Source organism: Sebastes umbrosus, chromosome 18 (assembly GCF_015220745.1).
Source record: "Sebastes umbrosus isolate fSebUmb1 chromosome 18, fSebUmb1.pri, whole genome shotgun sequence".
In the NCBI taxonomy this organism is placed as follows: Eukaryota; Metazoa; Chordata; class Actinopteri; order Perciformes; family Sebastidae; genus Sebastes; species Sebastes umbrosus.
Window position 1 is genome coordinate 4,179,745 of NC_051286.1, and position 21,637 is coordinate 4,201,381.

At 39.7% G+C, this 21,637-nt stretch overlaps 2 protein-coding genes across 3 annotated transcripts in view; both read left to right on the forward strand.

The window, feature by feature from the left end:
- The window catches only part of ppp2r5a (protein phosphatase 2, regulatory subunit B', alpha isoform), a 51,956-nt gene extending 40,709 nt beyond the window's left edge, over positions 1 to 11,247 (forward strand). Inside the window, exons 5-13 of one of the 2 annotated variants that reach the window (XM_037750589.1) lie at positions 2,621 to 2,751; positions 3,521 to 3,580; positions 4,081 to 4,189; positions 4,570 to 4,620; positions 4,805 to 4,855; positions 6,179 to 6,298; positions 6,661 to 6,788; positions 7,125 to 7,226; positions 8,353 to 11,247. In XM_037750589.1, the coding sequence (XP_037606517.1) occupies positions 2,621 to 2,751; positions 3,521 to 3,580; positions 4,081 to 4,189; positions 4,570 to 4,620; positions 4,805 to 4,855; positions 6,179 to 6,298; positions 6,661 to 6,788; positions 7,125 to 7,226; positions 8,353 to 8,599 (999 nt within the window). In that variant the 3' untranslated portion in view covers positions 8,600 to 11,247. Of the gene's footprint in view, positions 1 to 2,620; positions 2,752 to 3,520; positions 3,581 to 4,080; positions 4,190 to 4,566; positions 4,621 to 4,804; positions 4,856 to 6,178; positions 6,299 to 6,660; positions 6,789 to 7,124; positions 7,227 to 8,352 lie in introns of both variants that reach the window. The other variant, XM_037750588.1, reaches the window with a different exon arrangement.
- Positions 11,248 to 13,855: 2,608 nt separating this feature from the next.
- On the forward strand, positions 13,856 to 20,847 carry opn8c (opsin 8, group member c). Its single transcript, XM_037751059.1, has 4 exons — positions 13,856 to 14,088; positions 15,192 to 15,485; positions 16,778 to 17,109; positions 19,890 to 20,847. Exons 1-4 carry the CDS (start codon positions 13,884 to 13,886, stop codon positions 20,385 to 20,387), a joined length of 1,329 nt encoding a protein of 442 aa, XP_037606987.1. The 5' UTR covers positions 13,856 to 13,883; the 3' UTR covers positions 20,388 to 20,847.
- The last annotated feature ends 790 nt before the right edge of the window (positions 20,848 to 21,637 follow it).

Below are 21,637 nucleotides of genomic sequence, written 5' to 3' on the forward strand. Positions count from 1 at the left end.
AAGACATTTAATCACATTAAGGTCAGTTATTTAGATTTCAATCTGCTAACACAGTTGCAGGTTGAAGCTCATTTACAGATGAACCTTTGGCTCAAACGTGACATTAACCAGCAAGTGTCAGATGGTTTTTACTATTATTAATACATAGCCTGTTGTTGTTGTTGTTGTTGTTGTTGTTGTAGCATGGTTGCACTTGTTCCTCCGTCTGTTTATGAAGTCTTAATCTTGATCATATTTGGTGGACAGAGAGGCTTTTATTCAGGGAATTACTCATTTAATTTCAGTAATGACCTCACGGTGGATAATCTTCATCAATCATAACTATGAAATCAACAGAGATGGACTTGATTATTTATGATTTCCGATCCACGGAGGAGGAGAATCGTGCTCTTCTCGATATCTTTTCCTGAATATTTATCTGGCATATTGCCTCTATGATTGTGTCCAGCTACAGATGGACTCAACATGCAGCCGAGTAATGATTTGTTTTTCTGGACCCGCTGAGTTATTCTGGGACATGTACTGGGTCCGGCTCCTGAGAAAAAAACTCAAATCCCAGTGTGACCTATCGTGATTGAATATTGACGTTACCTCGGGCACACACAGCACGTCTGAACTATACCCTGCCAGCTTTCCTTTCAGAATAAAATCAGGTCGGATGTCTGTATTTCATCCTTATTGATCAACTTTGGTTCAACGTCATCTCCTCTGTCTGCTCAGTAAGGATGCACGTTTTACCAAAACATTTTGCCAAAATGCTACGTACATGTATCACTGTCATGAAGCAGTAGGTGTCAGCTGTTTAGGGACAGAAAATACGGTGTTTCACTATTTAACTCTCAGAGTTTAATATGTGTAGCCGTGCAGAAGAACATGTGTGCACAATGAAAACCTCTCCTGGATACACACAGGTGTAAAAATAGTCTGTCAGGCCTGTCACCGAGCTGCTGATGGCATGCTAGTGGAAGATAAGTACCACACTCTGAAGCCTGAAAACATTCATTTTAAACTGGGTGACATCGGCTCGTCCGCCTTTCGACGGTATTGTAATAATGACTCATCATATGTCGCTGGAAATAGCCGTTAAACACCAGCTGTTTCCAATGTATTTACAATACAGAGCATTCACGCACACACATACTGTATATCTGTTATATAAGAAGCTGGTAGCCGGTGCGATGTGACTTGATTATTTACACTTATTTGCACAAATTACTGCCTTACAGCGAGCACAGTGAATTAAAGCTCCGTAGAAGAAAGGCATCAGTTTGCTGGTTCTTGTGTTCTCGTCCTCTCCACTGATCGCCTGGAGGAGGGCGATGTAAAGAAAACTCATTTCTAGGGCCGTCCTCGACCAAAGAAAATCTTAGTCGACTGACACTCATACAATTGTGTCCACTATTTAATCAACAGATCTGTGTATAAACTGAGTTTCTCCACAAAGAGCCCAACAAAAGCACCTCTTTAAATCTTGTGTTTACCAGAGATGTGCTCATAAGTTTCTTAAAAATAAATCATTCTGCAAGAAAAAAGCATAAAAAATGACTAATCGTCTAAATAAATCTTAGTCGACTGAGACTATTTTCACAATAAGTATTTACAGCACCTAGAAGTATTTCAGTCTCAATATATCATGGTAACCCCATAGACTGTATATAAGAAGTGGACGTAGTCACCGTGACGTCACCCATTGGTTTGTGGACTGCCGTTTTGAAGCCTCGAGTTCTGCATTTAGGCCGTTGCCATCTTGTTTTTTTGCAACCATAGTGACACAAGAGGTGGAGCTAAGTACAACCAAACGCTGAATAAGACATATTTAGGCGACTTAAAAATGTTACAATTAACTTTCATGAAGTGAAAACACACTGTGAAAGAGTTAAAGCTGTAAGACGAAAACACGGACAACTCCCAGACCGGACAACTCCATGGTAGCGACCTGTCAATCACAAGGTAGCCACGCCCTAAAGCATCCCCTGCTTTATGGTCTATTTGACTCTAAATGGGACCATAATTTACTAAATGAACATCATGCTGTATTGAAGAAGACTTGAAACTAGTGATTGAGACCATAAACTCATGATTACAATGTTTACTGAGGTAATAAATCAAGTGAGAAGTAGGCTCATTTTCTCATAGACTTCTATACAACCAGACTTCTTTTTGCAACCAGAGGAGTCGCCCCCTGCTGGCTATTAGAAAGAATGCAAGTCTAAGGCACTTCAGCATTGGCTTCACTTCTCAGACCCGGAGGTTGCCCTCTGGGAAACCAGCAGCATCAAGGCAATCGCTAGTGTCAGAGAAAATAGTACAATACGTCACATTACGTTCATTTTGCAGCAATTAATCAGAGCATCAAATCAGAAAAAGAGACGTTTTAAAACTTGAGAAAACTTTGTACAAATCAGTCACAACCAGCATTTATCACCAAAACCCTGAATATGTTTGTATACGTGTATTGTATACATGTTCTTCCCATTCAGTCACATGCTTTAGTGGTAACAAATTAATTGTATTATAAGTGCATCACGACAACACAATTAGCAGTGTGGAGACGTGATCAAAGATGGCATTGTGTTCGAATGAGGGCTGAAAACTGAGGTTTGTGTGTTTGTCCTTCCAGCTCCTGGAGCTGTTCGACAGCGAGGACCCGAGGGAGAGGGACTTCCTGAAGACCATCCTGCATCGGATTTATGGGAAGTTCCTGGGGTTGCGAGCCTTCATCAGGAAGCAGATCAACAACATTTTCTTGCGGTGAGTGAAACATTCAGAAGGCTGCCGCCAATGTGACAGGAAGACATGTCTGATGTCCTGTCACGCCAGCCTTTTAAAACGGAGAGGAAGAGGAGAAATGTTCAGACGGAGGCATCTGATATTCTCAACAGCAGCCTGTTGATTCTTTACGGCTCCTGTTGCTGCGTGACAATGGGCTTCAGATGATTGAAACCGGGGGAGGGCACTTGACGTCGTTTCCAACAGGCAAGGTGGCAAAACGGGTGAACCCACTTTGACCATCTGCCACTGAGAATAAAAATAGTGCCACAGTTGTCAGGCTCTGTCTGTGTACATACCACGGCTGCACGGCCACATGGAAATGGGTTACCACCCAACAGAGGAGCTGAATGATGGCTGGATCATTAAGTTGCATAAGAGGCAGTCGATTTAAGGTCTCCAGCTAAATATGTTTATTTTTTCCAGGTCATTCTTAGTCAGAAATTTAAATGGGACTTCTTATCAAAATAAAGGATTAGCAAATTTGGACATACAAAGGATCCCTGTTTTCCTGTACTTTGGGAGCACAAGTCATATAAAACTTTGTATAAAGGTATAATATTAGACTTTTAGTCTGCATGTGTCAGAATCATGGGACCCCGGTGAAATTTTATTTATGAAACTCCCAAATCAGAGTGACATATCTATTTGAAAGGAACACAGTGTTTATTGGGAGCAGCGTGAATCAATTGTTCTGATCCGTGATCAATGTGCTCTGTTGGCTTCATGTGTTTCATAATTTGTGTTGCAGGTTCATCTATGAAACGGAGCATTTCAACGGCGTCGCTGAGCTGCTAGAAATCCTGGGAAGGTGAGTCATGATGTTTGGCAGAGGTGTGGACTCAAGTCAGACTCGACTTGAGCGTTTTGACTTGAAAATACTTGATACCTTCCCCCTCCCAAGCCCAAAGATTAAAAAGTATATTATTTAAAACGTTTGTGAACAAAGACGATCAACTGCCCGGTATAGTAGGTAGCTCCGACAGTGTCGGAGACGTTGGGTTTATTTACTTTATGAGGGATTCTTTATTGATTTATTTGTGAGGAAATAACTGAACAAACTGAATATCTATCATTTGTTGTTATTTGTTGTTGCCACTGGCTTTGCGTACGTTCTGTCCTGTATAAATTATATATTTGTTTTATTTGATTCCCTCTCAAAGATGTATATGAAAAACTGTAATCATCAGTATCATATAAACCTAGTCTTTATTCTGCCAGAGCTTTACTGTGGACAGTCCAGGTTGTGTGTGTTTATCTCTCTGCACAGTAATCTGTCTATCTAACAACCTGCTGTTTCTCTGTTTACAGTATCATCAACGGGTTTGCGTTGCCTCTGAAGGCCGAGCACAAGCAGTTCCTCATGAAGGTGCTCATCCCGTTACACACAGCTAAAGGACTGGCCCTTTTCCACGCGCAGGTAGGAGAAACTGCCTTTAATATTATTATTTTTGTATGATTCATGTTCATTTTCCTGTAACATAATCTTATTTTTTATTAGTAGTGTATAGCTACAGGTAAAGGGTCGTCTCTCTCATGATGTAATCTCTGTACTATAGCACTACCTGGTGGCCTGGAAGTGTAACTGCACCTGTTCAATGATTATTACTGTTTGTTAAATGTCTCAAAGTTAGCACAGTGGGAATGTATAAGAATAATTACATCCATCATAGTTGTGCACTCTGAATACATATTTACCAGGAGACATCTCTTCAGACGGTGTTCTATGCGGTATCGGTCTGATGCCGTCTTTGGGAACAGCGTGTTCTTTTACTGTTTTTCTTTTGTGTCCCTCAGCTGGCCTACTGTGTGGTCCAGTTCCTGGAGAAAGATCCTACACTCACTGAACCGGTACTTATTTTTATCATTCCTCCCACTCAAAGCACAAAGCCTCGAGCACTAAATGAGTCTACGCTGCAGAGAGATGTGTAGAGGGCGCCAGCAGCCACCCACTCATACAGACTGGATTTGTTTCTTTTGTTTTTGACGTTACGATGAAATTCTCATGAAATTCTCTGCTATCTTCTCTGTGCAGGTGATCCGCGGGCTGCTCAAGTTTTGGCCTAAAACCTGCAGCCAGAAAGAGGTATGCTGCATGATTATAATAACACTTTACACAATCTCCTGTTTTTATATCTTGCCAAAATCCCTGCGGTACTGGACAGTCCCAGAAGAATACGTGAATGATCTCCAGTCATCTCACATTTCCTCCAGCATCAAGCTGAACTTTTATTAAATGTTGAAACTATCAAAGGAGTCCAGAGAAATCTCATTTTTATCTCCCAATCACATTCTTTCCATAGACGACTATTAATACTCAAACAGACATGGCCTCAGGTCCTGTCCTCAATGATTACATCTCCCGTTTCTCTTTCACATGGAGGAGAGCTTAAATATATTCTGCCGTGTCTGTTTGGGTTATTCTATGATCAATTTGTCATAATTTCTAAGCATGTAAGAGATGAGGTCATAGATCAGTTATAGCCACAGACTGCACGTCTTTTAAATCAGACTTCCACAGAGAGGAACACATTAGTGTACGATACCCTGTCTCTCATAGAAGCTAGACCAGGAGTCAGCAATCTGCGGCTCGAGAGCCACATGCGGCTCTTTAGCTCCTCTCCAGTGGCTCCCTGTGGATTTAAAAAAAAAAATGTGAATAACTGTTTTTTTTTGTTTACATTTTCATTTTTATTTATCATTGTACATGGTCTATGGTACGACGGTACCAGGGAGTATTAGGGCCACATTGAGGAGAAAAAAAAAAATCTGAGATTTTGAGAATAAAGTTATAATATTATAAAGTTGTAATTTTACGTGTTTTCTTTTTTTTTTTGTAAAGTTATGATTTTATTCTCGTAAAGTTATGACTTTATTCTCGTAATATTATGACCTTTTTCTCGTAAAGTTATGACTTTATTCTCGTAAAGTTATGACTTTATTCTCGTATTATAATATGACCTTTTTCTCGTAAAGTTATGACTTTATTCTCGTTATATTACAACTTTATTCTTGTAATATTACGACTTTTTCTCGATAACTTATGACTTTATTTTCGTAATATTACAACGTTTTATTCTCGTAAAATTATGATTTTTATTCTCGTTATATTGCAACTTTTTTCTCGTAAACTTATGACCTTATTTTTTTAAATCTCCGATTTTTTCCCCCTCAATGTGGCCCTAATACTCGGCCCTATACTTAGACTATAAACTGTGTTACCTTCATCACAATGCTCAAATGTTTTGCGTCTCCAGACAGATTTTTTTTTTTTGCCTAAAATGTCTCTTTTGATAGTAAAGGTTGCCGACCCCTGAGCTAGATCATCACTGATAATGTCCTGTAAAATGATCTGTAGGAAAGAGTGGGAACCCTGTTAATGTTGCTTCTGCTCCTCGTATCTCTCCAGGTGATGTTTCTGGGTGAAATCGAGGAGATTCTGGACGTCATCGAGCCGACACAATTCAAGAAGATCCAGGAGCCGTTGTTCAAGCAGATCTCTAAATGCGTGGCCAATCCACACTTTCAGGTACACAAACTCTCTGAGCTCCGTCTCACATACTGACAGGTGTTTATTAGTTAGTCCACTCCATTTTATGTGAATGATGGTCGGCTGAATAACAGAAACACGTCTCTGTGTAACAGCAGCACAAACTGCATCCTTCAGAAATGATCAGAAGGTTGGAGATTGCCGTCGTGACTTTAAAGTGACTCTTGTTCAGACACGACGTGTGAAATTGCACGTCTGAAAGAGTTTTTCTTTCCTTCATCTGAACTTCCATTTTCTACTGAGTTCACTTCAGTCGTGGTAAAAGGCGAGAGGTTGTTAAGCAGCACAATCCCACTCAGACTGAAGCCTTTCTCCATTTGTTTCTGTCTTTGTGCTCGCAGGTAGCGGAGCGAGCGCTGTATTTCTGGAATAACGAGTACATCCTCAGCCTCATCGAGGAGAACATCGACAAGGTCCTCCCCATCATGTTCGGTAGCCTGTACAGAATCTCCAAAGAGCACTGGAACCCGTAAGTACTCCAGTCTGGAGGCGTTTCGTCCTACTAACTAATCATGCATATATAGTGGTAACACTGAATCATGAACTAGTGGAACTATTGGATTCTGTATATTGTTCCTGAACATCAAGAATGAGCGTCGACGCACAGAAACCTGCTGTAAAGTTGCCGTCATGAGCTGCTCTTAACCCACTGGTATTTGTGCTTATTGTGATGTCATTTCTTGGAGTATCTTCGAATACTTCATGTCTCTAAAATCTGTACAACCTGAGCTGAAAGGTTCTATAAGTCAATGAACCATAATTGATAATTGATTGTTTCATACTGAGTATCTGTGCTGTGCTGCAGGACAATCGTAGCTCTGGTCTACAACGTGCTGAAGACACTGATGGAGATGAACTGCACGCTGTTTGATGAGTTGACTTCCTCCTATAAAGCCGACCGGCAGCGGTGAGTAACACATTCCATCACATGAACCGTGAATTCAATACTCTTTATCTCATAAATGTTTGACGCCTACTCGGCCAGTTTCAGTACCTGATGCCACAAAACCAGTTTATCATGAACACAGCATCTCTCAGTCCTGCTCCTCAGGGTCCAAAGTACTATCAAACCTAAAGAATCCATCGATATCAACCATGTCAGACTAGCTTGTTGTGAAGGAGGCTAAATAACGCTCCAAACTTGCACTAAATTTTGGCGAGGAAAAACTGACATGGCCATTTTCAAAGGGGTCCCTTGACCTCTGACCTCCAGATATGTGAATGTAAATGGGTTCTATGGGTACCCACGAGTCTACCCTTTACAGACATGACCACTTTATGATAATCACATGCAGTTTGGGGCAAGTCATAGTCAAGTCAGCACACTGACACACTGACAGCTGTTGTTGCCTGTTGGGCTGCAGTTTGCCATGTTATGATTTGAGCATATTGTTTTATGCTAAATGCAGTACCTGTGAGGGTTTCTGGACAATATTTGTCATTGTTTTGTGTTGTTAATTGATTTCCAATAATAAATATTTACATACATTTGCATAAAGCAGCTCATTTTCCCACTCCCATGTTGATAAGAGGATTAAATACTTGACAAATCTCCCTTTAAGGTACATTTTTAACAGATGCAACATAAGGGAGATCAGGGAGCGGTGGTTAAGGTCTGACAGGTTGACACCTGTGTAAAGTGTAATTATAGTCGTGCAGAATACCTCTATCTGGCTGCAGGTTTAAGGCCAAAACTTGAGCAGCCCGCGGATCACCTGCACCGAGAAGATAGCAGAGAATTTCATGAGAATTTCATCGTGACGTCAAAAACCTTCAACAGTCATACTGGCTGTTAATTGATTTCCAGTAATACATATATACATGTATTTGCATAAAGCAGCATATTTGCCCACTCACATGTTGATAAGAGTATTAAATACTTGACAAATCTCCCTTTTAAGGTACATTTTGAACAGATAAAAAAAGTTGCGATTAACTATTTGAATGGATTGACAGCACTAGTTGTAAACATGAAAAACTATTCAAGTGATTAACAGAATTTCCTGTGTTTTTTTTCTCTGATGTCTCCGCAGGGAGAAGAAGAAGGAGCAGGAGAGGGACGAGCTGTGGAAGAAGCTGGACGAGTTGAGGCTCAGCAACGCCGCTCTGGTCCAGAACAACAGCCACGGGCTCCCCATTGTCCAGAACAACAACAACAACAACAACAATAGTAATAATAATAATAATAATGACAACCAGGACAAGAGCGCCGAGGCTGCAGCCGTCACCACGGACAACAAAGACCCCGACGCCAGCGAGAGCACCCCGTGTGCCAAATGACACCGGATGTCCGTTTTTTATTCCGTTCCGGTTTGGCGTCGTGTTCAGGACTGTCAGGAGAGGATTAACGGAGACAGAAAACACACAAATTACACCTCAACAGTATATTAAATCTACTTAGAGTGACTTAGAACGCCAGCATTTCTTTGGCAGAAAAAAAAAATCTATATTTCAACTTAAGACTATTTTTGGATGTTACAGTGTGGCTGCAGTATATTGTTTATTTGTCTGATCAAAGATTTATCCTTTCACATTTAGTTTCTTAACTGAAAATGATTATTTTTTTTTTTTTGTTTATATTCGTTGTATGATAAACGGGAGGGGAGAAAATAATAATGACTTGAATTTAATGTTTCCGATTGTGCTGCACTTAGACAAGCTGAATAGCTATTTAAAGATGTCTATTTTTTAATGTGCTTTTCCTTGTTGCTGCCAACACGTGGGTGCAAACCTTAAGGAAGAAGGGAACTTTGGGAGTATTTTTGGGGGGTGGGGGGGCAGATGGGACCAGATCCATAATTAAACATTTAGATGTATAGAAACGGGCTGTTATCATGAGCAGAAAGGACCGTTATCTCACGTTAGAGATGGAGAACGAGAGGAGGCGCACGGCCAAAAAGAAAACAAGATAAATCCTAAAGAATCCCAGATATGGATCGATATCTCCGAAAGTGACTCTAGTTGGAACTATGAAGTTAAAACTTGTCCACGATTAGGGTAGATGTCATATTTGTGAGATTATTTCTGTGTTTCAGGTGTTGGTAAATATTTTTGTAACTGGGTGAAGCTAATAGTTGTGACACAACACCTTCATTTGTAAGATTACACTAAAGTATTGAGACGGGGCTTTTCAAAGAGTGAAATGTTTTTGACTGGAATTAAACATTTTGAGGATTATCATTTGTTTTTCTCGCCGAGAGTCGGGTGAGAAGTTTGATACCGCTCCTCGTGTTTTGTACTGTAAATATGAAGCGACGGCCCGCAGCTGGTTAGCTTAGCTTAGCATAAAGACTGGAAACGGGGGGAAACTGCTAGCATGGCTCTGTCTAAAGCTAGGTTGGCCAATCACATTACATGCAAGCACACATTCCTGGTAGATTATCTCGTACTCATCGTGACCAAAGATAAAATAGTTTTTATTTTACTTTCTGTGATTATTACAAACCGTTGTCCAAACGTGTTATTCCTGGAGCGTATTTTCATTGTCTCACCGGTACCTTCATATTATTTTTTTCTTTCTTTTTTCTTTATTGGTGCAAAAACAAAACGGCAGTGACGTTACAAGTAGTACAAAAGTGATAAGAACAGGGTAGAAATACCCAAGAAAAGACAAAGAAAACAAGGTGACGCCCAGAGCTTGAAATGAGACATAACAAACAAAACAAACATACAAAAAGGATGAAATAATATTCATAATAATTCTAGTAATAACGTCTTAAATAAATTAAAAATAAAAAAATAATAAGGAAGAAATTAAAAATAAATAAATAAATGCGTAGTAATATTTAGACGTGTCAGATTTTGTTCTTAGTGTCTCACTGCAACAAATTGTTAAAATTTGCCGTTTTACGGGAAGTTACGCACCGTACTATTCCTGAATTGTCGTTTTAACACTTATTAGTATTGATTAAACAAACAAAATAAAACATGTTTAGCTTTAGAGGTGCCGGTAGACACATTTTGTTACTTTTGGACGGAGCCAGGCTAACAGTTTCCCTCTGTTTCCAGTCTTTATGCTAAGCTAAGCTAACTAGCTGCTGGCTGTAGCTTCATATTTACTGAACAGACATGAGAGAGTGTCGTCGATCTTCTCATCTAACTCTCGGCAAGAACTCGAGTATTTCCCAAAATGTCGACCTATTCCTTTAAAAGTAGTAGATTAAGAGATAAAAAACACGAGACCTACAGTACAGTACTATATTTTTCCAGAGTATTTGACGAGGCAAATATTTTTGAATGTTTCATTTTTGCAGATGGATTACGGACGGGGGATGCAGGATGTGCTCGAGTGTATATTTGTTGAGTGCGTACATGTGTGTATATGTTAGTTTGGAGGCTACTTAAAGGGAAATGCCACTCAATTTAAGATTCTCTGTACAGTTCTATTTGTTTCCGTGGTCTCGGGAAGTGCAGTCCGTTGCTTATAGGAACATGAAATGGTTCACTGTCGAGACCGTCTTACCCACTTATCTGGCATTTCTACAAAGAGGCTGATGTTGTGTATTGTGAGTTTTTATATCCAAACAAAAGGCTCATTAATGAAGTATCAAGAACCAGAAAAACCCATCAATGCCTGTTCACTCCCTTTCCAGACTTTATAACCTCACATGTTTGCTTTTTAGTTTCTGACGTTGGGAGGTGATGTTCATAAAACTTAATCTGACTGCCGTAGATCATAGGAACCTTTTTTTTTTTTTTTTAAATTGAATGGTGTTCCCTCTGAACCCCGAGTGTCTGCTCTCTCTTACTTCTTCTATTTTTAGGTCCAGTCTTTTTCTGATGCCTTTCTGTCAGTACAGCATTCCAACCTCTGTGACGTTTAAAAAAAAAAAAAAAAAAATACTGCGTGGGGAACCTGTTTTGTAATCGCAGATCTTATTTAGGTTTCACCATCAAATAAAGTCGACTTTATCTTTCTACTCAAAGAAAAAAAACACCGTGTCTTTTCTTTTCTCTCTCACTATTGATTGTAGTACAGCGCCGAGGTCAACAGATGGTGCTGGTTGTGTCCTTGTTGGTCTGCTTCATATGATAAATGCATTTCTTTGACTAGTTATAATTTCATAATGTATATTCTTTATTTATTTGTCTTAATGAGATCAGGGGAAATAAAAACAATCACACACCTCTCTAAAAATGGCCAAAATTAAAAGTTTAAATTCATCCAAAGGGAAGTTCTTTCTGTTTATAAGGAGTAGAGTCAATAATGGATGAAGTACTCAAAGGTCAAAGGTTACTCTATATATATTATTATTATTATATATATTAAATTGTAGTAATTTTATTAATTTTAATTATTTAATTAATGTAAGAAAATAGAAATAAAGGGGTATGCAATATATAAATTATATACATAATGCTACAATATAAACCCAATATATGTAGAGAAGTAAATAATAAAATGAGAATAGAAGAAATATGTGCATTAAGACATGCAATATATGACATATAACCACAGTACAAATAAGTAAATACAAAATGCTGAGAAGTGTGTGTTAATTATAAATACAAGAAAGGTTAAAAGAAGAATATTTCTTGAAATGTACAGTATAAATGCAGTATTATCTTCAAATGCACAGTATAAACGCAGTATTATCTTTAAATGTACAGTATAAATGCAGTATTATCTTGAAATGCACAGTATAAATGCAGTGTTATCTTGAAATGCACAGTATAAATGCAGTATTATCTTGAAAAGTACAGTATACATGCAGTATTATCTTGTAATGCACAGTTGAATTATTGCACGAAGTATAGTACAGTTGAAGTGACGACATTTTGACTGATATGGATGTAAACTGCAACCTGACTGGTTCGTGTAAGAAGTACTCCGATCCTTGACAGCTAAAGTGCAAAAGGCAGACGCAGTAACGGCAATCAGTGCTCTTTAGAAACATCAGCTAAGAGCTTTTATTAAAAACTGGCAATTACTGTCATTACAGCTCAGTCTCTGCATTGCATCGCAGTAATAACCGGTTCCACCTGAGCTATGACATCACATCAGTATGTTGGATTTATTTTGCATTATTGCCGCTGTCAGAGCTCATCTGAGGACTATAGTAGTCAGTAATCAATATGAGGTTACAGCTTAATAATAATCTTTATCTTGAGTGTTCATGTCCCTCCCTGGCCTCCATACTGAACCGTCTACTTGAGAAGCTGTATAGGTATTATTGCATTTTGTTTATTTTGACTATTTCTGTAAAGAGGAGGCAGGAGGGAGTATTTATTACCGTTTTACACACTAATTTTTTTTTACGTACATACAGACATACATACCGTATATGTATGTTTTTTTCTTGTAAATTTGTGTTTTTTCTTGTAACTTTACCACTGTAATTTTCTCAGAATATTACCCCCTTTCCCCTGGCTCCCTAATTTATGTATTTATTATTTTTTTATTTTTTTATTTATTTTTTTATTTATTTTTTATTTTTTATTTATTTAACTACAATGGCCCTAATACGCCGTCCTAAGGAGACAGAGATAGTTTAATGATTGAAAATAAAAAAAGCTAAAAACTAAATGAATAAAAGACAATAACAGGATCTAATCTGACTAATTAGAGGTAAAAAGATAAGACATTAATTAACTATTTTTTTTTACTGGTTGTATTTATGTATTCAGTGACAGTTCCTCACTCATCAGAGGTGAAGTGTCGCCTCCGGTGCTCTCTGAACCTCCTGGAGGAGCTGTCACACCTCCATCCTCCTCCACAGAGTTCACTCCTTCCTCTCCTCTTTTGGATCACTAAAGGAGGAGCTGTCACTCCTTCCTCTCCTCTTCTGGATCACTACAGGAGGAGCTGTCACTCCTTCCTCTCCTCTTCTGGATCACTACAGGAGGAGCTGTCACTCCTTCCTCTCCTCTTCTGGATCCCTACAGGAGGAGCTGTCACTCCTTCCTCTCCTCTTCTGGATCACTACAGGAGGAGCTGTCACTCCTTCCTCTCCTCTTCTGGATCACTACAGGAGGAGCTGTCACTCCTTCTCCTCTTCTGGATCACTACAGGAGGAGCTGTCACTCCTTCCTCTCCTCTTCTGGATCCCTACAGGAGGAGCTATCACTCCTTCCTCTCCTCTTCTGGCTCACTACAGGAGGAGCTGTCACTCCTTCTCCTCTTCTGGATCACTACAGGAGGAGCTGTCACTCCTTCCTCTCCTCTTCTGGATCCCTACAGGAGGAGCTGTCACTCCTTCCTCTCCTCTTCTGGATCCCTACAGGAGGAGCTGTCACTCCTTCCTCTCCTCTTCTGGCTCACTACAGGAGGAGCTGTCACTCCGTCCTCTCCTCTTCTGGATCACTACAGGAGGAGCTGTCACTCCTTCCTCTCCTCTTCTGGCTCACTACAGGAGGAGCTGTCACTCCGTCCTCTCCTCTTCTGGATCACTACAGGAGGAGCTGTCACTCCGTCCTCTCCTCTTCTGGTTCCCTACAGGAGGAGCTGTCACTCCTTCCTCTCCTCTTCTGGATCCCTACAGGAGGAGCTGTCACTCCGTCCTCTCCTCTTCTGGTTCCCTACAGGAGGAGCTGTCACTCCTTCCTCCTGGTGCTCTAAGTTACCATGGTGACACCGGCCTGCATAAAAGTCAGCCTCCTTGCACACATCTCACTCTGTGAGTCTGGATTTTACCCTCGACAGCATCATCAGAAACAGCTCCAACCAATGACTCTGAACTCCTCTGATGACAACCGGACCTCCTCAGCCTTCACCTCCAAACTGACCCCCGCCGCCGACATATGTGTGGGACTGGCCATCCTCTTCGTCGGTATGTGCTCTTATACACACTGTCATTCTTCAGCTATAGTGGCCACACAAAGACTAACAGAAACATATATATTAATTAGAAAATGTGGGGTTTTTTTCTGCAAAAACTAAATAAAAATACTTATTTTAAAGTGAAATAATCTGAATTATTCTTCTAATAAACAATAGAAATTATGCTACTTTACTGAATATAGAAAGTGTGTATTTATATATTCATTTTTGTTTTGTTGATTTAATATTTTCTCTTATTATAGGTTTATTATTAGTAATATGTTATATATGTCATTATCACTATTTTATTTGTAGATATATCAAAGTTGATGTATCATTATGTTTATATTTAACGTTTTTGCATGTATCTGTGCACATATATGTGTGTTTTTCCTGTTTATCTTACATGTTGTTATTGCACTATAAAGTGAGCATCTTACAATAAAACAAATCTTTACACTAAAATAATAATAATAAAAAAAGACTCCATGCACTTTTAATTTGAAAGCAGAGAGCATAAAATTATATATTAATATTATTTATTATTATTTTCGACTTTCACTTTCAGTTGAACGTTTTAACCAACATCAGTCCTGATCATAAATACCAATTATTTATTAATTTTCAGAATTGTAACCTTTAAATGTCAGTGTGTTTACATAATGCCACTGTGGGAAAAAAAAAATTATTATTAAAATTATTTTCTGTATACTAAATGCTAGCGGGAGATTATTTTTTCACAGTCTGGGATATCTCAATGATTAGCACTGCGTTAATGCAATTTTAATTTCCATTAACGCGTAATTATCGCGTTAACTTTGACAGCCCTACTAATTAATTATAGACTTGCCAATATCTATGCCATATGCATTAACACAGCCAAAATGATCAAAAAGATTCTAAATTAAAAAGCCACAAATGTCCTTAGTGAGGCACAGGGGTTAATTAAAATCTGGCTCGATACAACCAAACTCCTTGATGAAGGTTTGCCAATCTCTGAGGTGCACTTGTTCGTCATTAGACTAATTACACTGACACTTCAGTAATTAGACTAAAAAAAGTCAATTAATGCAGCTTTTATTTTGAAACTTTGTGTCTTGTCTTGGTGCCTAGCTGTGCTCTCGGTTCTGGGCAATGGGATGGTTCTGCTGATCTGTTACCGCAGGAGGAAGAAGATGGCGTGCTCGGAGCTGCTGTGCGTCAACCTGGCTGTGGTCGACTTCCTCTGCTGCATCTTCTTCTACCCGCTCTCCATCATGTCCTCCTTCCACCACTCGTGGCTGGGAGAAAACGCCACGTGCGTTTACTACGGCCTCGGCTGCTACATCTTCGGCCTGTGCGGCATGTACACCATCGCCGCCATCAGCGTCATCCACTACCTGAAGAGCTGCTACAGCCTGGTTTATGGTGAGGGCGGTCGCTGTGGATCGGTTGGGGACGGTTCACGGACTTTGATGGTGCTTGACTAGATGTTGATAAAGGGTTAAAGCACCAAACAGACAGCTGCATTTTTTCAAATAATCCTTTTCTAAAGCTTTCCACCAAGCCTGTCACGCTGTGCATAACCTTTTTACTGACTGAACTGTCTTTTTATTCCAGACGATTAGACTGTTAGGCTATTAAATAGGCGTTATCAGTCGCTATAAGCCCCATAGATGTGGGTCAGTAGGGGCCTACTACACCCACTAGTAGGTTTTATCATCTATTCACATGGCAGATCACCAAAAGAAGGTATAAAAGAACACGACAGTGACCTCTAGTGACCGTAGTAACTATGACAGGAGCAGGGGTGGACGTCGGGGACGACGGATGGGACACAACTAACAGGGTTTTCACCCACGAGGCCGGAGTTAGCATCCCGTGTGAAACCAACAATGTGTAGTTGTCTTTGTGTTCGTAGTTATTTTAACCCAAAACACAAAGTCTTTCTCTAAACTGAACTGTTTTGGACGGACCAGGGACGGCATGTCAATATACGCTCGTTACATGCAGAGTGTCCTTTCAAAATAAATTTCCGTTTTCACAGGAAGTTAGGTTTAGGCAACACAACCGATTAATGGTAGTTTTGATGCCTAAACCTGAAGAAGTTGTAGTTTTGTTGCCTAAACCTAAAGAAGTTATAGTTTTGTTGCCTAAACTTAAAGAAGTTGTAGTTGTGTTGCCTAAACCTAAAGAAGTTGTAGTTTTGTTGCTTAAACCTAAAGAAGTTGTAGTTTTGTTGCCTAAACCTGAAGAAGTTGTAGTTTTGTTGCCTAAACTTAAAGAAGTTGTAGTTGTGTTGTCTAAACCTAAAGAAGCCTTTCTGTTTGTGTTCAAAACGTGACGTTTCATTCAGTTTTACGTGTTAGAACGTGTTGTTTTTAAGTTTCACTTTAACTTTTACAACATAGTAGGAGTAGTAGGCCCCTAATGACCCACATCTATGGTGCTTATAGTGACCAATTGCGCCTATTTAATGGCCTGATAACAGTCAAATCGTTTGTGCATAAATGACAACACTAATGATGTTTTTCATGACAAATTGAGCCAGATGTTGACACAACTGATGTCTCCTTTTGTTTTTCTGTAATCATACAGCTTGACATTTACTTTTCTTCAGAAATTACACTTAAATATCAGCTATGAAATTATTAAAAATAGCAGAATCCATTAAAACATTTGGTATATGACAAAAAAAACTAACAAGTTTTTCTTCACAGCTGTGTGGCTGGAAGGAGCTAACATCCTGAAAGTGCTCTGCGCCATCTGGCTGGTGTCCACAGTGTGGTCCAGCTTCCCTCTGTTCGGCTGGGGCGAGTACGTCCCGGAGCCTTACGGACTGTCCTGCACCATCGCCTGGAGGGGTTACCACACCTCAGCCAAGGACGCCTTCTACGTCATCTGCTCCTTCGCCTGCTTCACCATGGTTCCTTTCCTCCTCATCGTGGTGTCCCAGTTTCAGATCCTCCTCAAGGTGTCCCGCTTCTCCTACTCGCTGTCGGCGAGAGGCATCCGCAACAACCTGCGACACACTGAGAAGCGACTCTCCATGGTGAGTGAACAAGGGTTTTTTTCTTGACTACTTCTTGGCGGGGAGCAGTGATTTCCTGAAATCTTCATGTTAAAGGAACAGTGTGTAACATTTCGGGGGATCTATTAGCAGAAATGGAATATAATAATAACTATGTTTCCATTAGTGTATAATCACCTGAAACTAACGGTGCTTTCACATTTAGGCACCCGGGCCCTGATCCGAGTACACTTTGTCCCCAAAGTCTGGTTGGATAAATTAGTGTGAATGCTTCGTACCGTACTCGGGCACGGTTCGTTGATCCAACTTGAAAAGGTGGTCTGGAGTACGGATCATGTGTACTCCTTCTTCTTCTTCTTCTTCTTCTTCTTCTTCTACTCGGGTGCGGTTTGCATCAGGTGTGAAAGCGAACTGTACCGAAACACGGAAGTGGATCGCCATTTGCCGCGAGTAACGTTAACAGTTAGCGAGTAGTTTTGAAAGGTCAGGCTTTTTTCGACGCCGCCGGTCTCCTCCGAAATCTGTATACATAAAACTGTTTCATATCAACAGTATGTCTGTATCTGCGTGCAGCATGCACCAATCTCATCCTCTGAACTGTAAGGCCGTGGCTGATACAGCAGGAGGGCCGGCGAGACGTTCCTTAAAATACAATACGTTGGGACAATGTGCAGAGTCGGCGTATTTTCACATCAAACTCTGTGAAATAAGAGTTTATTTCGACCAAATTAGAGTTGGTGATTGTTGGAAAGACTAACGACGACGCTGGGTTAAAGGTAGCAAAAGATTATGGTTATGGTCAAAAGAAACCACCGTTGAGGTTAATAAGAGACTGAATGTGAACCCCAGGCTGTGTTGACTAAGTCAGACACACTGAGCTTCTGATTATGACGTTATCAGAGTTACGAAACAACACGTTTCCTCATTTGCTACTGAAAATAACTCATTTGAATATCTGACCAATGCTGTCACTTTTTCACACTACTAAATATATATATATTTTTTAGGCTGTTTGACCACATGACTCATTGCTTTTGTTACTGTAAAGAGGACAGTCTCCTAGGAATCAAGCTTTTATGGGACTACACCCCTCAGTTACTAGTGTGCATCACAAGAAATGATTCATTAAAGGAAAACTTCACTCCCAAAATGATCATTTGTATATTAAATGCTCGCCTTGTGATACCTTGAATTTGTGAAGAAAACTTTGTTTTTATATCAAAACATCCATTTAGAAACTCTCACACAATTTGTGTCTCCTTTATCCAGTCGTATGCTCACTACTTCCCAAATACATGCATCTTCGCTAAAACCTGACTATCTAAAACACTTCCGCATAAACAGTCTCACGCTTGCGCAGGCGTGCTACTCGTCCGGAAGAGTCTGAAGTGTTTTAAATAGTGAGCATACGACTGGATAAATGAGACTTGGATTATACTGCACAAGTTGTGTTAGAGTTTGTAAACAGATGTTTTGCTATAGTTTTGCTGTTGTTGAACAACCTGTTCTCACGCCCAACTCGTCAAATATTGCCGTTTGGTAAGTGCCACTTCACATCGGAAACCGCTGCATGGAGGCACCCTTTAACGGCACCCTTTAGCGGCAGTATGTGACGAAACAGACTTTCAACTAACTCCAATGTAAACCCACTCGCGGCGTTATCCGACGGTCGGAGCAAGTGATGTAGTATCAATAGCGTGAGAGTCCGCTTAGGGCTGAAGGGTTGGTGGATGGGTCAAACCCCCTGATTTGACTGTTAAATAGACGTTATCAGTCACTATAAGAACCATAGATGTGGGTCAATAGGGGCCTACTATGTTGTAAAAGTGAAAGTGAAACTTCAAAGCAACACGTTCTAACACGTAAAACTGAATGAAACGTCACGTTTTGTACACAAACAAAAAGGCTTCTTTAGGTTTAGGCAATGAAACTACAACTTCTTTAGGTTTAGGCAACAAAACTACAATTTCTTTAGATTTAGGCAATGAAACTACAACTTCTTTAAGTTTAGGCAATGAAACTACAACTTCTTTAGGTTTAGGCAACAAAACTACAATTTCTTTAGGTTTAGGCAACAAAACTAACTTACTAAATTCTTTAGGTTTAGACAAAAAAAACGGTTTAGGCAAAAAAAACTACAACTTCTTTAAGTTTAGGCAATAAAACTACAACGTCTTTAGGTTTAGGCAACAAAACTACAATTTCTTTAGATTTAGGCAATGAAACTACAACTTCTTTAGGTTTAGGCAACAAAACTAACTAACTAACTTCTTTAGATTTAGACAAAAAAACAGGTTAAGACAAAAACAAACTACAACTTCTTTAGGTTTAAGCATCAAAACTACAACTAATCGGTTGTGTTGCCTAAACCTAACTTCCTGTGAAAACGGAAATTTATTTTGAAAGGACACTGCATGTAATGAGCGTATATTGACACGCCGTTCCTGGTCCGTCCAAAAGTAACGCCCAAAAGAGGGGTACCCAGTGCGTCGGTCGCTGATGCCGAGGGGCACTGACCAAGCGGCGGTATTTGATGAGTTGGAAGTGAGAACGTGTCGTGTTAAACGCTTCCCCCATTTACTTCAATTCATCAAGAATTTTCTCCATTTTTGGATTCTTTGTTCACCGTGGAGGAATGCGAGAAGTTTTCTTCAAGAATTCAAGGTAACACGGGGTGAGTAACTGATATACAAATGATCATTTTGGGGGTGACGTATTCCTTTAAGTTTCTATTTTATTTTTACAGTGCTGAATGTATTTCCAGTGTGGTAATCTTCTGTATCTGTTACTTCCTCTTCCAGATGTTTTTCTGCATCAGCCTGGGTTTTGTGATTGCCTGGGCGCCGTACACCATCGTGTCCTTCCTCTTCATTTTCCACAAGGACAGCCTGTACATGGCTCCCGCGGGCTTTGTGTTCCCCACCCTCTTCGCCAAAAGCTCCCACATCTACAACCCGTTCATCTACTTCTACTTCAACAAGACTTTCCAGCGGGAGCTCCGCGACCTACTCCTCGCTTTCTGGCCCAAGCTGGGAGGGAGTCGAGTGGGAGTCCAGGTCGCCACGGGCAACCAACATCCCATCCACATTCAGCTCCAGGAAAGACATTGCGTTGGGAAGAAGTCTCAGGACAGAACTCACAGCAAGAGCAAGAGCAAGAGGAGGAGCAATGTAGCGCACACCAACAGCAACCGCGTTCTCGGCAGGCCGGTGTACACCTGCTGGGGGTCAACGTCGAAGAACGCCGCCACCATCTTGGACAATAAACTTGCCAAAGGCTCCCTGCCTGTCTCTATATGAACTCTTTTTCACTGTTTATACGGGGAGCAATCCAGCCATCAACCAAAAAGTCTGGTCCTGTACTGTTTCAGTGAAGACTCTCAGATATTAATCAGGGGCCACGATTCTGATTTTGTAAATGAATGTGCTTATAAATAAGACTTTCTATCTGCGTAACAGCCCGCATCCTGTTAAATCCTCAGATCATACACTCTCCATGAGTGATAAGTAGTAGCTGTTTAGCAAAGCTTTTCCTTTGTTGTCATAGCAACCCTATTTAAGGGAACAAACTCAAGTTTGTGGTTTCAGTGTTACGGTGCCTTCAAAATGAAACAAATGAAAGTTGAGTTGTGAATTTGTCCTTGTAGTGTTTTTGTTCTCTTCGTAGTCCTAGATACTTTATTTTTCTAACATTCAGGTGTCTCTTGTGACATTGAAATGATATTAATAATGTGTTTCTATAATGCAAAAAAACTGAAAACCCTCATAAATGATGTATATAAAAAACTGATAAAAAACAATGCTGCAGTATGATATCAAATCCATTTTACAGCATAATAAACTGTTCAAAACAAAAACATTGTGTAGCCTACGCCACTCTTTTCTACAACAGAGTATTAGGGCCACGTTGGTGAAAAAATAAATAAATCTGAGATTTCGAGAATAAAGTCGTAACGTTACGAGATTAAAGACATCGGTTTATGACAAAAAAGGTCGTAATATTATGAGAATAGAGTCAGAAGTTTACGAGAAAAAAAGGCGTAGTATTATGAGAATAGAGTCATAAGTTTACGAGAAAAAAAGGCGTAGTATTATGAGAATAGAGTCATAAGTTTACGAGGAAAAAAAGCGTAATATTATGAGAATAAAGTCATACGTTTATGAGAAAAAAAGGCGTATTATTATGAGAATAAAGTCATAACTTTACTAGAAAAAAGGCTTAATATTATGAGAATAAAGTCATAAGTTTCCGAGAAAAAAAGGCGTATTATTATGAGAATAAAGTCATAAGTTTACGAGGAAAAAAAGCGTAATATTATGAGAATAAAGTCATACGTTTATGAGAAAAAAAGGCGTATTATTATGAGAATAAAGTCATAACTTTACTAGAAAAAAGGCTTAATATTATGAGAATAAAGTCATAAGTTTCCGAGAAAAAAAGGCGTATTATTATGAGAATAAAGTCATAAGTTTACGAGAAAAAAAGGCGTATTATTATGAGAATAAAGTCATAAGTTTACGAGGAAAAAAAGCGTAATATTATGAGAATA